The following is a 15526-nucleotide window of genomic DNA, read 5'->3' as shown; positions in this document are numbered from 1 at the left end:
ATAGCTACCTAAATTGATTGTTCCAACAAAATTAACTACTTTTTATTAAACTGTGTGAAAAAAGAATCAGAACTATCAAAGTGGGACGGATGGAGTATTTATTAGTTCGACATTTATTATTTGACTTGGTTGGGCATTACGTTAATATGTAAAAGAGTAGCCACAGGTATATAATCCAAATTTTCAAGTGCTTTGATTGAATAAATTGATCCTTTATATTTGCAACAATGCAATAAGTGACTTTTCAATTTACCCCTTTAAAGTGAGGGGTCCATGGCTCATTTAGTCAAAATTGACCTAATCGGAGGACAAAACAGGAGCACATTTAATATGCTAGGGACTATAATTCTACAGACGCGATATGTGAGGATGAATGGTGCGAGTTTCCATTTCATTTATGAGTTGCAACTGATGCCCATGTTTTATTCCAGGCTTTGCAAGTTATTGGTTTCAAGAGAAGACAAATAAAACCAACGAGTAGTGAAGAAATTGAAAGCTAAACAAAACAAAAAGAAATTCAAATTTTCTTACGAGGTATCTCAAAGAAAACAAATACTTATAAATAGTTTATTCTTAACTAACTTTCTGTTCTCCGTATGTTGTCAATTTAAGTACGCAAATTTTATAAAGCATAGGAAAGTCCGTTAAAATAAGTAACTTTGCTTTCTTTTCACTAAGAAACTAATACTAGAGGAGGCTTATTGGGAATATATTGACTTTTTCTCCTGACAAACATAATCCGGCAGATCAAATATCAACTTAATGACATTATCTAGGATGGGGGAAAAAGAATAAAGAATGAAGCAAAAACTAGTAGTTATCCATTGCCCTAAAATTACCTTCAAGCTTCAACGATTTCTTTAAAGATAGAAGACATACAAATTTTGAGTTAATATTAGAATCCAAGATCAACAAGTTTACTTTCGAGCTGTACTTGTTCTTTTGTCATATGGGACTTATGATATTAAGGCTTTATTGAATTTATCACAATAAACTTTGAATAACAGCTTTAAAATATTTGGACCAGAGTGTGAGAAACTTTTGTAGTTTTGGTTATATTTTACTATAAAAGAATCAAGAAAAAATTGGTGAATACAATATTTTCCAATTGTGGACAGCAACATTTATTCATCATGCAAAAACATATTGACAATAATAATTGGAGATATAATTGAAATGGAAAACAATAATCTAGGCAAATTTCCCCAAGCCAATCTGTTTGTTTACGAAGATTTGACACCATCTGGGTCAGCACCAAAGCCAATTCCATGCCTTTGTGTGGGAAATGCAACAAATAAAATACTGCAGACCACCCCATTTGCAACAGGCAACACCGAAATGATCTCTTTGATTTCAACTGAAGGCGTGGGATAAAAGCAGTCAACAATATTTTTGTCAAGAAGTGCAATAGTCGCAAAAACCAACAGTGACAAAAACCCATGCAAGAAATCCAATGGACCTATCTTTTTCTTTGCAGCTTCTTCAGGGGAAATGGTCACAGTTCTATCAATGGGATAGAAGCCCTTGAATGTCGCAAAACCGAAGAAAACGTTACCCTTTCCATCCTTGAAACTGTCTGTAAAGCTAAGAAAGAAACACGAAAGCGCACATAGAGCCAAGAGAACAGCTGTCATGGTTTTGAAAGCTACGTCGCAATCGCCTTGATTGGAAAGTATTGGAGATAAGAGCCGAAAGGCAAGGACTGTTCCTGCAGGAAGACGGCTAGCGAGGTAGGCTGTGCCCTTGAATGTTGAACAGATTGCTTGCCGGATTGAAGAGTTTTGATTGGTTTGGGGAGTGGTGGTTGAATCTGGTTTTTGGGAGTCTAAAAGGGGAGTTTTTGCATCGCCACCGCTGGTTGGTGGAGATGCTGGAGTTTCTACTTTGACATCCATAGGAGGCGATTTTGGAGGTTTTTTCAGACTTCCTTCAAGTGCTCAAATGGTTAGTTTGTAAGAGAGTTGGGGATGCATTTTATAGGGAACGAATTCTGTGAGTTTCGAAGAAATCTGTGATTTTCAAAGTCGAACGAACAAGAAGTTGGTCTTGTAAAGGTTCTCATTTTCCTTGGCTCTAGAAATTTAATTTTGTCCAATTCTTTTTTTTTTTTTTTTTTTCAGACACGGGGGGTATCCGGGCCTTCGACTCGACTAATCCCCTGCGGCCCGAGAGGGGAGGCCCTACCCCCTCGGACACGATAGTCCCAGGCAATACTCAAAACCTGGTAAGCGTGGCCTGAAGAAGCGCTTGCTACCAGAAGAGCTAATCCAGGGAGGACAATTTTGTCCAATTCAAATAGCATGGAAATAGCTCGGAAACGAAAAGAAGCTCATCACCGGCTTAATAATTTAATTTTTTTTTATATAATTCCTTCAGCACAAAGAATAGCCACTTTATTGAAGTGACATTTTGAAATTTTAAAGTTACATATTGTTTATGCACGACAATAACCCAGAGTGATTTTTATATGGTTGGAAGAAATTGTCAGCTCCACTTATATTAGGTAAATGATATTTATGCAACATTGAAATTTTCAAATTGAGTACGCCAAATTAACTTGGTTTTGAAGCTGAATTTTTTTTTTTTTATGAATCTTCAGAAAATTGTTGGAATTATGAAAGTTAATCCAGACAAGTTAATTTAAATTGATCACTTCAATTTTTAATCCTAAAAATTTGACACATAATATAGCTTTTTTTAAAATTAATCGTAAGGTGATTGATCACTTCAAGTTTTAATTTAGATTTTAAGGAGTTGATCCAATGTACTTTTTTGGGCTTTTAATTTCTTGGAAGTTAGTATCGTGTGCTTCTCTGCTTCTCTCTAGAACTAATCTAATCAAAATCTCCTCCAATTTTTTCATGGGAAAAAGACCAGAAAAATATGGTATTTCCCCTGGGAGAGGAATCCTCTCTCTAGCTTTTAGGTTTCTTTGTTTAAGTAAGTTCTCTTCTAGGATTTTCAAGTGCGAAATTCTTCTCCCTTAGAATCTCATGATGAGAGTTCCTTCTTTTTTAGATTATTCTAGTGAGAGTTTTATTTTCTCCTAAGTTATTTCTTTTTAGTTATTGAATCTTTATAAGAAATTTGAGATTTTATAAATCTATAATTTCTTCATTTATTATTTTTAGATTTAAATTTTTCTTTGAACTTGAACCAATTTTTAGTTAAATCTAATTGTTAAAAGACATACATAGACCTATTGGGTTAAAAATGATTCATTTAGATGAAAGATGATATACTCAACCTTCGATGTTATCTATTTATTTGAATTGATTTTTCAGCTCAATTGTAATTATTAATTTTCAGATATATTTGTATTTATGTCATGTTTCATTTGATGTATTTGCTCACTGCAGATTTTAAGGACGAAGTTATCATTTCTACGAAGCAAACAAAGAAGAAAAAAAGAAAATTCAGGAAGTTTATCACATGTGGAACTCTTAATATTCAACTCTCTTAGTTCTGGTTGTTAATTCAAATCAAACCAGGCTATTGACCAAGTCCAACGGGTGCATTTGATTGGAATAAAATTGCACATGGTTGAAGGGATTTGGAATAACTAAGAATACGACAATGATGAGGACTGTTCAATCCATGATACATATACATCAGTTCATAACTCTGCCGTGTAGATGATGCATACAGCCTATTATCTCTGTTTTCAAACTCGGACCGGACCGGCCGGTCGAACCGGGAACCGGCCAGATAGCCGGTCCGAGTCACATTAAAAAACAGGAAATTTAAAACCCGGTCAAAGCCGGTCAAAAATCGGGTTTGACCGGGAAAAAATCGATTTTTCGGTTCAACAGTAATTTTTTTAAAAAAAAATCAAACTTTTTAATATTATGTTTTGACCCCCTAAATTGTTAAAACTTATTGATATACCTCAAATATTTGATACTTTATAAATATTGTCCTAAAATTTGATGTTATTTTTCAATTAAATTCATAATTTTAATTCTAAACTTGTTAATATTTATTAAATAATATAAATTGCTACTTGATTGTTCTAATTTCTTTGTATTTTCTTGTTAAATATATTTGAAACATCAAATATATATGGATATACCTTTATTAATATCAATATATTATTAGATATTATATATATAATATTTTAATTTTTAAATAATTTTTATTTATGACGTCATCCGGTTCGACGCCTATCGACCCTCGGTCGAATCCATTGACCCCTGACCCCTGACCTCGACCGAGTCGCTATCCGGTCCGGTTCTGAAAACATAGCCTATTATATGTGGCAATTGGGGTCTTGACTTTTGACTTATCAAGTTCCAACAAGCACGCAAGTGGACCGGGCCCCCTTTCCGTTATGAAGTCTTCTCAATACACCCTTGAGTTTATGCCACTTGTCTTTCTAACTATCAATGGTTCCCTGTCAGTTTTATCTTAACTACCAGAGAATTTCAGGTTTGTCAACAAGCCTGAGCTGTCCAACTATGATTCTGACGTAGTTTTAAAAGGTAACTTCTAATTTTAAAAAATATCTTAAAATATATTTTAAAAATTCTGTCAACATAAAAAATATATCTACAATAAAAATTTTTATATTTATTATTATAATAAAATATTTTCAAAAATAACTAATTCAAACGGAGTTAAAATCTTTCAAATTGATAGTGAATTGGGCTAAAGTATGCAGGGAAGTTCAAAGAGGTTGGAAAAGTTAATCAATTCTCATGTTTTACTTTTCCAATCTGTCTTTTGTTTACATCCGTGAGAAGTACGAAACGCGAATGACAACACGGTGAACCTAAAAAGTTCAGAGTTGTGAAACGTGTAATATATTAAGACACGATCGCATTATCGCTACTATCTGTTTCTTTTTTTTTTTCCTTCAAAAATGATGCCGGTATTAATAGTCGCCTCAATTGAAAATTCATGAACTCATTTTCCTGGAACTCCAACGTATCCAAAAGTGTCTGGAAGTCCCTATAAGAGGTTTCCAGATGTTGATAAAAAAAGGTTGTTTGCGGTCAAAGTTTGTGTTAGCATGCAGGAAACTTCTTTCTTCAATTAGTAAAAGAGAAAATGAAAACAATAATATGTAAATAAATAAAAATGAGAAAAAAAAAAGATTGCTATATTTTAAAAATGGCACTAACATAGTGGATCAATGAACAAATTTAAAAGAGGTTATGTAGCCTTTCGCTTCATGAAATAAGATCGGATTTAGAAAGAAAGGATGATCACATGGTAAAAAGTGAGGCTGCATTTAGAAAGGAAAACAGGAAAGCTTTTGGGTTACATGAGAAAAGAAAAACTGAAAAGACAATTGAAAATCATTTACTTCAAGTATTGATTGAAGAAAACACTGTGAACAACTTGTGCAAGCAATTGCTAAAAACACACACACACACACACACAACTGACTACAGTCTACTTGCATGGCTCACCAATATGAAACCATAAAATGGCAGCCATCAATGACAAACTAGGAATTGTCAAAAGAAAAACTTCCAGAAACCAAAGAAAAGCTGACTCATAAAGCAAGATCATCGTCCTTTAACTGATGCCACTTTGCACAATTCCATGAGATTTTTTTTCCAACAAAATCAACCATAAAGTTAGAGAAATTCTCAACGAAACACCAATGTTTTGATCATGATATATTCAGGTGCAACTTTTAATTATTCGGTTGAAACCACCTTAGCATCCTCAAAATTTATAACAATTTGAGAATCAGAAATGCCACTATACAATGGTTTTTCATAACCACCAGTATTCTTCATTATTGTTACCACTGTGTACAGTGTAATCACATCTAGCTCAGCAAAGGAGAAATTACTCCAAAGTTCATTTGGGTTCTCACCAAGCTGCTATCTGGAGATCTTCCTGCCTCATTTCCAGATAATTAAACAATGAGATTCCCAAAAATGAAGCCCTTCTTTCTTTATTTATTTTTTTCCCAAAGAGAAAAAGCGCTACTCACTAAATTGTGTGGTTAATAGAATATGTAAATCGGTGGGATTCCTTCAATTTAGCAATAGCCTGCAGTACAAGATTATTCGTGCTATGTCAATGTAAATTAAAGCCAAAAGGGTGATCAATTAAAACATTAATTTGAATTAAAAAAAGGAAAAACCAAAAAAGGAGATAAAAGCGTGGACTCTGCTGTTGATATCCTTCCAGTATGAGATTATCAAAGCTATGTCGTTGTGTATTCCAAAATTTTCCCTTCCACATCTTAGAATCACTTGTCAGATTCTTTCTTCTACACGCTAGCTCTATCAGCTTATTAGCAAATAATAATCTTACAAACTTACAACAACATGATTAAAATTTAAATCAAAATAGGTCTTTCATTGCAACAAGAACACATTCAGCCTTTCTCGTGTCAACCTTGGCAGAGCTTCTACTAAATCATAAATAATTAAATAAATAAGCCAATGACTAATTTCAGAGTAAATAAAAATTTTAAGGAAATTGGAAATATTTTGTTTCTTTATAACCAAAAAGAAGAAAAAACTTACAGTATCGGCCGGACCTGGACTTGGAATGAAAGGGAAGGGGAAAAAAACTTTTGATAGCAAAATAGGCAAAACATTCATGGAGAGGAGTAGCAAACTTCAGCAATCAAATAGCAAAAATTCCTAAAAATGAAGGAAACGAACGTACAATAGCAATAAGGTTGTTATTTAGATGTTTCTCCTGTTCTCCATAAAATGATTCTTAAATTTTCTACATAAAATTGAGCAAAAATACCATACTATTACAGTAAAATAAATAAACATCTACCTAGATACTCGTCTAACATAAAAGGATAGAAAGAGAGAACTCACCAAACCCAAAAAAAAAAAAAAAAAAAAAAACAGAATCAAGCCATAGCAAAAAGCAAGAGTACGTATAATGAAAAATGAAACACCAAAAAATTAGATAAAAAACATATCTTTCCTATACCTTACAAATAGAACCAAAAACATCAAAATTATTCAGAAAATTGAACCAAAAAAAATTGAAAACAAACTTACGCGCAAGGTTTAGAAGAGCTTTCTATTTCCCGTATATTCCGTTTCTCGATGTCAGGTGCTTGACAACTGAATGAAGATCCAATTTGCTTTTTACATCCTTTAAAAATCACAAAGTATGTTGATAAGAAAATTCAGATAATTAAACAAAAAAATTGAAAACAAACTTACGTGAAGAAGAGCTTTCTATTTCCCGTATTTCCGTTTCTCACCGTCAGGTGCTTGACAATTGAATAAACATCCAATTTTCTTTTTACATCCTTTAAAAATCACAAAGTATGTTGATAAGAAAATAGAAAAAATCATAGATAACTAGCCCCAACTCAAAGAAAATATTAAAATAGACATGAATATGGAGAGATAGAGTTACTGTGTTTAGAGAATCACGGAAGAGGAGATTTTTTTTTTTTTTTGGTCGAAACGGAAGAGGAGATTTACCGGTGTAGTTTTTCCAAAGGAGCCTAACTGATTCATCTAGTAATTCCCGTTAGTACAATAAGGGAAATGATTTTTCACCTCCCTACTTTGATGATAGATCTATAAGTAACAATTAACAGTAATGGTAGTTCCATACAAGATAACATCAGAGAAAAATGTCTTTCTTTCTTCAGTTTTTTTTTTTTTTTTGGACTCCATTTCTTAATTTCGGTATTTCATCTGCAACAAATGGAAGAGAAAATTATGATTTGAGAACAACTAGCCTCTTGCCATTAAAACTTAATTTCAAATTAACAAACAAGTAAAAATTATGTCTCCTGTATTTACTTGGCTTTATATTTTTAGTTATCTATTCTAATAAAACTGAAAAATCTTTTATTTGGCACTATAAAGGCTTTTCACTAACCATCAATTTTAGAGGATAATTGAAGAACATTGTATCAGTTGTTCTTGGCAAAAAAAAATATACCTTCATAAGTAGTTCTATATATACTTCGAACTGCAGAACAATATCGTGGTTTAATATAAAATGTAAATACTAAGAAATTGGTTTTTTATTGGCCAACTCAGATAAATATACCTTTAAAATTAGAAAATGTGTCACTATTTCTAATTTCACTTTTCACTAGCCAACCATATTAAAATGATGTAAACATAATTATTACTTATGTTTTCTAAGGACAGTGTGCATCGTTAAGGAATTGGTTTGTACAACCAAATAACAAAATTGAAATGTAAAAATTTACTGCATTGAAGAAATAAAATTGCGCTAGCCAACTTAGGAATCTTGATTATATTTACTTGTAAAATGAGGAAGTGTTTCATTGCTTCTAAAGTTTTTCACTAACAAACTGTAATAAAAAGAAAACTATTATGAAATAATCAAATAATTATGGATATCTATCACATTCATCTCATCCCTTAAATAATAACAATTTATTACTATTTTGATAAGAATTATAGTTAGTTGATGTACCTTGAACTCTTCTATACTCCCTAATAAATAGGGGTCACCCTCTCTTGTATCTAATATAGAGAACTCAAGTTCATTTGAGTGAATAAAAAAATAGTTCTTTTTTCTTGACTATTTTTCTCTTTTCTTTTTCTTGAGTTCGTTAATTTTCCTGATTTTCTTAGTGCAGTGCCCACTATATAAATAACACATATTTTACATCATATTAGTATTAGTTTTATAACACGTTATCAATACAAGACTCTACCAAAGTTCCACCAATATTAGATCAAACATTGGGCACTTCTTGGCAAATTTTTGAGTAATATTTCTCACTTTTAATTCATTTCATAGTCGTTATGGCTAAGATTATAAAACAGGAATTTATACCTCTTGATATTTTTGGAAAGAAACTACTTATCATGGACAATGGATTTGGATGTAAAAATCCATCTTGAATTCATGGGTCTTGAAAAAACTATTGCTAAAGATAATGATGCAACAACCCAAGACTGTGCCAAAGTCATGATATTCCTCCGTCATCACCTTAATTAAGGACTAAAAATAGAATATCTTACGGTCAAGAATCCACTTGACCTTTGGATTAATTTGAAAGAAAGGTTTGACCACCTGATGTTAGACATTCTTTCAAAAGTTAGATATGATTGGCTCCACCTACAATTGCAAGATTTCAAAACTGTTAGTGAATATAATTCGACCATGCTTAGAATTACCTCTCAATTAAATTATGTAGTGAAATTGAGATTGATGAGGATATGTTGGAAAAAACATTTTTTTACCTTTCATGTCTCGAATGTGCTTTTGCAACAACAATATCAAGATAAAGGATTTAAAAATATTCTGAACTCATTGCACGTATTCTATTGGTTTTTTTATAAACTAAATAAAGAGATAAATACATTTTCAAATTTTCAAATCACACATTAACTAATACAATAAGTACTTTGGGAACACCATATTTTATTCATAACCCGAATGTGAAGGTTACACTGAGAGTACTACAATCTCACAGCTATCTAGAGCACAAACGAAAAGGGTATTCTAAGACATACTACTGGTGCACCGACGAGAACTCCTTGAGTCAAACAGTATAGATGCCCCTCACCCTATCAGGAAGTTGCTGAGGAGATGTGCAGAGCAAGTCAGACGGTAACCGCAAATTTGCCAGCCTATCAAATGCAGAGTTGGCCTCTCAAAAAATGTGTGACACCGACGAGGACAATGAGGCTAACAAGTACCTTATGTGACGCAGGGTGTTACATAAAGGCCATTTCGACAAACTCCCCTGAATGGATCAACTGAACCAACACTTCTGAATCAACTTCCACCAGCATCCTCTGGATTTGTCGCTCATGACACAGTTGAAGACCATGAAGCAATGCCAGACTCTCTACAATCAGGACCTCCTTGTCGCCGAATTACTTGTAAAAAGCGAAAACCAATCGACCATCTGAATCTCTAAGAATGCCACCCCCGGATGCTCGCCTCTGAACCACACTCACATCAGTATTCAATTTAAAGAAGTTGGGTGGGGTCGTTTCCACGAAACCGCCACACAACATCTTCTCCAAATGGGGCAGGATGCTAACTCCGCTTATGGATCCTCAACATTGCCCCTAAAATATGTGACCGAGAACACTTTTGCCTTGCCCAACTACCATATCAATTGTTTAACCATAAAGGTGACACTACCACCTCAAACCTCGTGCCCTCAAACCGAACATTATTCCTTGCTTTCCACAGACACCAAAGCAGAGCACCGGAACCACCACCCTAATGTGTTTAACCTCCCCCACCGAGCTAGAGTAAAACCAGGAGAGTAGTAGAGATGAGATAGACGAGAACATAGACTCAATAATACCAAATCTCTTCTGAAAATGAGTCCAGACCTGGCGTGTTATTGAACCCATAATGAACAAATGTCTCCACGTTTCTTCCTACAGCCGACAACACAGACACTATGACACAATCAGTATTCAAAATTTCTTGAGAGTCACCTCCAAGGGAATCAGATTCCGCACTAGTCGCCACACAAAGAATGATATTTGTAACAGGACGAGTCCGTTCCAAACCAATAGATCAACTTGAGATGTTTCCCGACATTGACGCAACGAGTTCCAAGCAGCTTTAATCGAAACGTCACCTGTCGTCGAGCCCAGCCAAACCACATAGTCCTCTTGTTCCGGGTAAATGTGGACTTCTTGAATCAGTTGGACCACCCAGTCAGGCACCCACTCCTTCAACCTATCTATTTTCCAACCTCCTTCACCATAAAACTCCTCCACCAACAGATGAGGGGGATTGATCAGTGAAATAGCATCTGCTAGTGGTGAGTCCAAGAGCCATCGATCGTACCAAAAGTCAACAAACCCTCTCCCAACACACCATCAGATCTGACGTTCCGTCCTTGCCCTAACATTCTACAGTCGTCTCCAAGACAATGGCAGCCTCAGCACTAGAACTCTAGAGGGATGACTCCCTCGAATGTATTTATCATACATATACTCCGCCCAAATAGAATCCTTTTTCCTCAATTTCCACCACAGCTTGCAGGCAAATGCTGTACTCATATCTTCAAAGGACTGAAGCCCTAGTCCTCCCTCCTAATAAGGGTAACAAAGTTTCTCCCATGCCCTTCAATGAATACTCTTGACCTCAACTGACTTATCCCACAAGAAAGAGTTACAAATTTTTCCCAACCTGACAAATACATCCTTTGGAAGCTACAACACCTGCAATAAATACATAGGGATCAAACTAAACACATGTCTAAGAAGCACCAACTTACCCCTACGGAACAGTAACTGCGCGCTCCAATGAATCAGCCTTTCCGGCAACTTAGCGACAATGGAATCAAACAAGAGACAAGTAGCTCGACCCCTGGAAATGGGTGCTCCCAGATAGGTGAAGGGAAACCCCTGTCGCTGGAAGCTTGAAGCCAAGCTTTGAAACCACCATTGCGCATTGTTCCTCCGATGCCTACTTCGAGATAAGGAATGAACTCTTATTTGCATTAATCCTCTGCTCGGAATATGACTGGTAACGCGCAAATAAGCTGGCCAACGCCTCTAGACAATCACTCGAGCATCGAGCAAATATTAAAATATCATCTACGAAGGCCAAGTAGTGTACCCGAGATCCAGCCGACACAAAACATCTGTCCACCTCTTGGCCGTATACATTTTGCAGCCTATGCCCTAAGAATTCAGCCGCCAACAAAAACAAAGCCGGTGAGAGAGGATCCCCTTGACGCACTCCTCTAGAAGATTTGAAATAGCCCAAAGGAGATCCATTAATCAGAACTGAGAAGCAATTGTTGGACTGCATGATATGAACCCGCCTGAAAGTATGAACTCGTATCCTACCAAGTCCTGGACCTAGAAGAAGAAATCAAGTTGGGGTGTGGAATAACACTTGACCCGCCTAAACCTTAAGATTATGAACCTTGAATTTAATCTCAATCCACAATCGAATGATTTAGTGAACCAATGTTGTTGGTAGAAGAACGCCACAACCAAGGTGAATAGTTGATTGATAAGTTCAATGTGAATAACTCAAAAAAACTGTCAAGTATTCAAAAGAAACTCTCTTGGACAAGAGAAAGTGAATAAAACTCACTAAATTCTGTAATTTTCTTATTCGCTAAAACATTTGGAAGGACTAGGCTATTTATAGCCTTACATGGACTCAAAACCCTAATGTCGTTTGGAATTGTCTAGAAATCCTAATGTGATTTGGAATCACTTATTTTCCTAAACCTAGCAACTAGAAATTTGGCTCACTTGAGAGACTAAGATGGCTGAATTTAGTTACATAAATAAACTAATTAAAACAGCAAATAAATCAGCACTTAAACTGTCACGCTCTGAGCCCGCACGTGCCCGTCACGTGACATCCGCCGTATTCTCAAGCCCCGCCGAAGAATACAAGGCACATTTAACTAGACTAAACTTTAAAAGTGTTAAATAATATCACTAAATAAAGTACGGTACAAATACCTATAAAAGGTAGTCTACGAATATCCGATAAGTTCGTACAATTATTTGCTGATTGAGACAACAGAAAATGGATGTAAATAAACTAATAACTAGAAGTACTAGCCTGCCAACTTCTATTCATTTAAAGCTAATAAAAGTCGTTCTCAGGGTCTTCTACGTAAACCAACTCATACTCTTCGGAATCTGTAAAGATGGTAAAAAGTGGATTGAGCGACACATCACTCAATAGGTAATATCTACCCCTCTGTTGGACCATGCACTCATAACTTTACAGATACATATACATATATAAATCAAATCATTTGCACATCGTTCACATCCATAATCATGAAAGTAACGTTATTTGCAAAATAATCAGTAGTAGCGAGTGACAAAACAACTTAAAAGCATCGTAATAATAACTATACAGGGAAAATCATAAAGTCGTTTCATGTCCATTCATAAATCATTTCAGATCAACTCATAAATCATTTCATATCAGCTCATAACAAGTACATGTAATGACCGGCTACTGAGTACTCAGCCTAGAGATTAAACTCCTTCTAAGTGGGCGACCAATAGATTTCGCGACTATCGATTGGTCTCATTTCATACATGGGTCAATCGGCCAAACTTTATATCAGGCTACCATGACCTTGTCAATCGGCCGGACTCTATACCAAGCTACCATGACCTTATTAATCGGCCAGACTTTATACCAGGTTACCATGATAATTAGACAGGACTATAGCCCCTACCGTCTATTCCATGACTGTTTTGAGTTTTACTTGTCAAAAATTCATTCCACGCGTCACATACATAGATCTTTGATTTCATAAAAGGTTCAGCTCGTTTGGTATATAATAGCATATCAAAACATTTCAAATAAGTCACATGGTCCATTTTCGTATAGTAAAAACATAACTTTCATAAATATCCAAGTAAAGCACTTAATCAAATACATTTCGAGTCAACACAACAAAATATGATTGACAAAAATTTCATTTTGCACCTTTGAAATCTTAGAAGGGTAAGTACCACCTACTTTTATTTGACTGCTCGAGTGGAACTACCTTAGGTCCTTGTACCGTACCTATCAAATGCATAGGTTTCCTAATTAGTTGTTACTTCCTATAGATGCATAAATATACAAACTTTGAGTAAGTCGAAGATTCATGTCTAGACCATTATATGAACCCTAACAGCATTTGCCTAAATTGGACGATTTCTATTTTGGAAAGTTTCCTAAATCGGAAAGTTTCTATCTTTAGAAGGTTTCTTAATTTGGAAAGTTCTCCTTTTTGTGAAGTTTCTTAATTTAAAAGAAAATAATTACTCATAATCATGTTTATTATCTTAGCTATTATCTTACTATACATATTTATAATTCATTATTCATTATTAATAGTATCGTCCTTGTCGTCGCTACTTTATTTTATTACCACTTATATATATTTGTTAATTAGTTACTATTACCTTTCACTTTATTTCTACTTTTATGCGTGTGTAGGTGTTATTATTATTTATGTATACATGTACATATATATTGACTTATTATAGTTATTGTCTTAGTTTGTTCCACTCGTATTTATATTTATATTTTCATTTATATCCTTAATTTATTTCCTCTATGTCCATATTGTTATTATTCTTACTATCGTTGTTTTATTAATTATTATTTACTATTATTATTATTATTATTAGTGTTATCGTCAGCACTATTATTATTATTATTATTATTATTATTATTATTATTAGTATTATTATTATTATTATTATTATTATTATTGTTATTATTATTATTATGATTTTAAGCATTTTGTTTAACAATTTAGAACTTATCTTACATTGTCTACATTGACTTAATAAGGCTAGATTAAGATGTTTTAGATTTCCATTTAAGTATCTTAGACGTAATTAATTAAGTATAATTTTACATGACTAACCCTTCAATTCTAACAATTACTTTAAATTGGGTCCTGAATTTTAATACCCGCGATAAACTATAAAAGTGGACTAGTTATATTTAAAATTTATTTATTAAACATTTACTAATTTTATATTATATTTTGGTCCACATCTAAATTGTCCCTTTTCTTTTTTTTCTTCCTCGGGTTGGACCCATGGTTGGCCAAAAAGGCCAACCATTTGTTTGACCATGGTTGCCAGAAACCTTTAATTGGTTGGCCGAAAAGGCCAACCATATCCTATGCCTATTGTCGCCAGCAAGTGCTGGCGACATCATCTCCTTTTTTTTTCTGGTCTTTTGACCAACCTTTGCAATTCCTTTCTCTGCCACGCAGTGATGGCGGCCCCCACTTTTTTTTTTCCTGTGGCGTTGCTTCTGCAACGCCTAGCCTCTCTTCTTTTTTTTTCTTCAACAGATTTGGGCAACCTATTCATCCAAAGATTAAAATCTAACACACTATTTCTACTAATCCAAATATGAATCCTCCTAAATCTCTAATAGAAACATATATATCTACATATGTATAACAACAATACATATCCATAAAATCTCTAGGCCAATTAATGCAACTACTAGAACTTAAAAGAGAAGTTTTGCATGAATTTGGGACTTACAGGTTTAGGTGCCTAGTCATCTGATCGGTTGACGGTGACGCCTGCTTCTCCTTCTCTACTCTCTGACGGCTCTTGCTCTAGGGGAGGCAGACGAAAAAAAGGTAGGGATATGTTATTTTTCTTTCTATGGTTTCGATAAAATCCTAAACCCTAGCACTACCCACTAGTAGGTGGTTTAGATAAGGGTTTTAGTTTATTATGAACTCTTATCTCATCCTATAGTTATTTTTTTTTCTTTTACCCATAGAAATTTTACCTTTTTAATTAATTGGGAAAAACAAAATAATAAAACAAGTGCCAAAAAACATGGGTTTTACATAAACCCTTGCTATCGCTATTTTAATCAAACAACACAACTACTAAGGGAATAATTTAACTAAATTAATTTGCTTCTAACTCTTCATGTGTTTGAATAGGGATTTGGATCTTCATGTTCTCATCATTTGCTTCCTCTTAAAAGTAATTTGCCCACAAACTGAAGCACGAATGATAACAAGAAGAGTTACATGCCTTTGAATCAATCTTGTTTTGATGACTACAAATTTCATCCAATGCAAAAACCACTTGCT

General features: G+C 34.3%; 1 protein-coding gene across 1 annotated transcript; it reads right to left on the bottom strand.

Moving 5' to 3' along the window:
* Positions 1-1100: 1100 nt before the first annotated feature.
* Positions 1101-2114, bottom strand: LOC113712224 (protein DMP6). The gene has a single exon (XM_027235551.2). The coding sequence runs from the start codon at positions 1893-1895 to the stop codon at positions 1224-1226; it is 672 nt and encodes a 223-aa protein (XP_027091352.1). The 5' UTR covers positions 1896-2114; the 3' UTR covers positions 1101-1223.
* Between the last annotated feature and the right edge of the window lie 13412 nt (positions 2115-15526).

This window comes from Coffea arabica, chromosome 10e (genome assembly GCF_036785885.1).
Source record: "Coffea arabica cultivar ET-39 chromosome 10e, Coffea Arabica ET-39 HiFi, whole genome shotgun sequence".
In the NCBI taxonomy this organism is placed as follows: Eukaryota; Viridiplantae; Streptophyta; class Magnoliopsida; order Gentianales; family Rubiaceae; genus Coffea; species Coffea arabica.
Note: the sequence above shows the minus strand (reverse complement) of the source record. Positions and strands in the feature narration are given on the sequence as shown.

What these genes read in the sequence shown, in the direction of transcription:
- LOC113712224 (XM_027235551.2), bottom strand. Translation starts at nt 1,895, where the DNA reads ATGGATGTCAAAGTAGAAACTCCAGCATCTCCACCAACCAGCGGTGGC.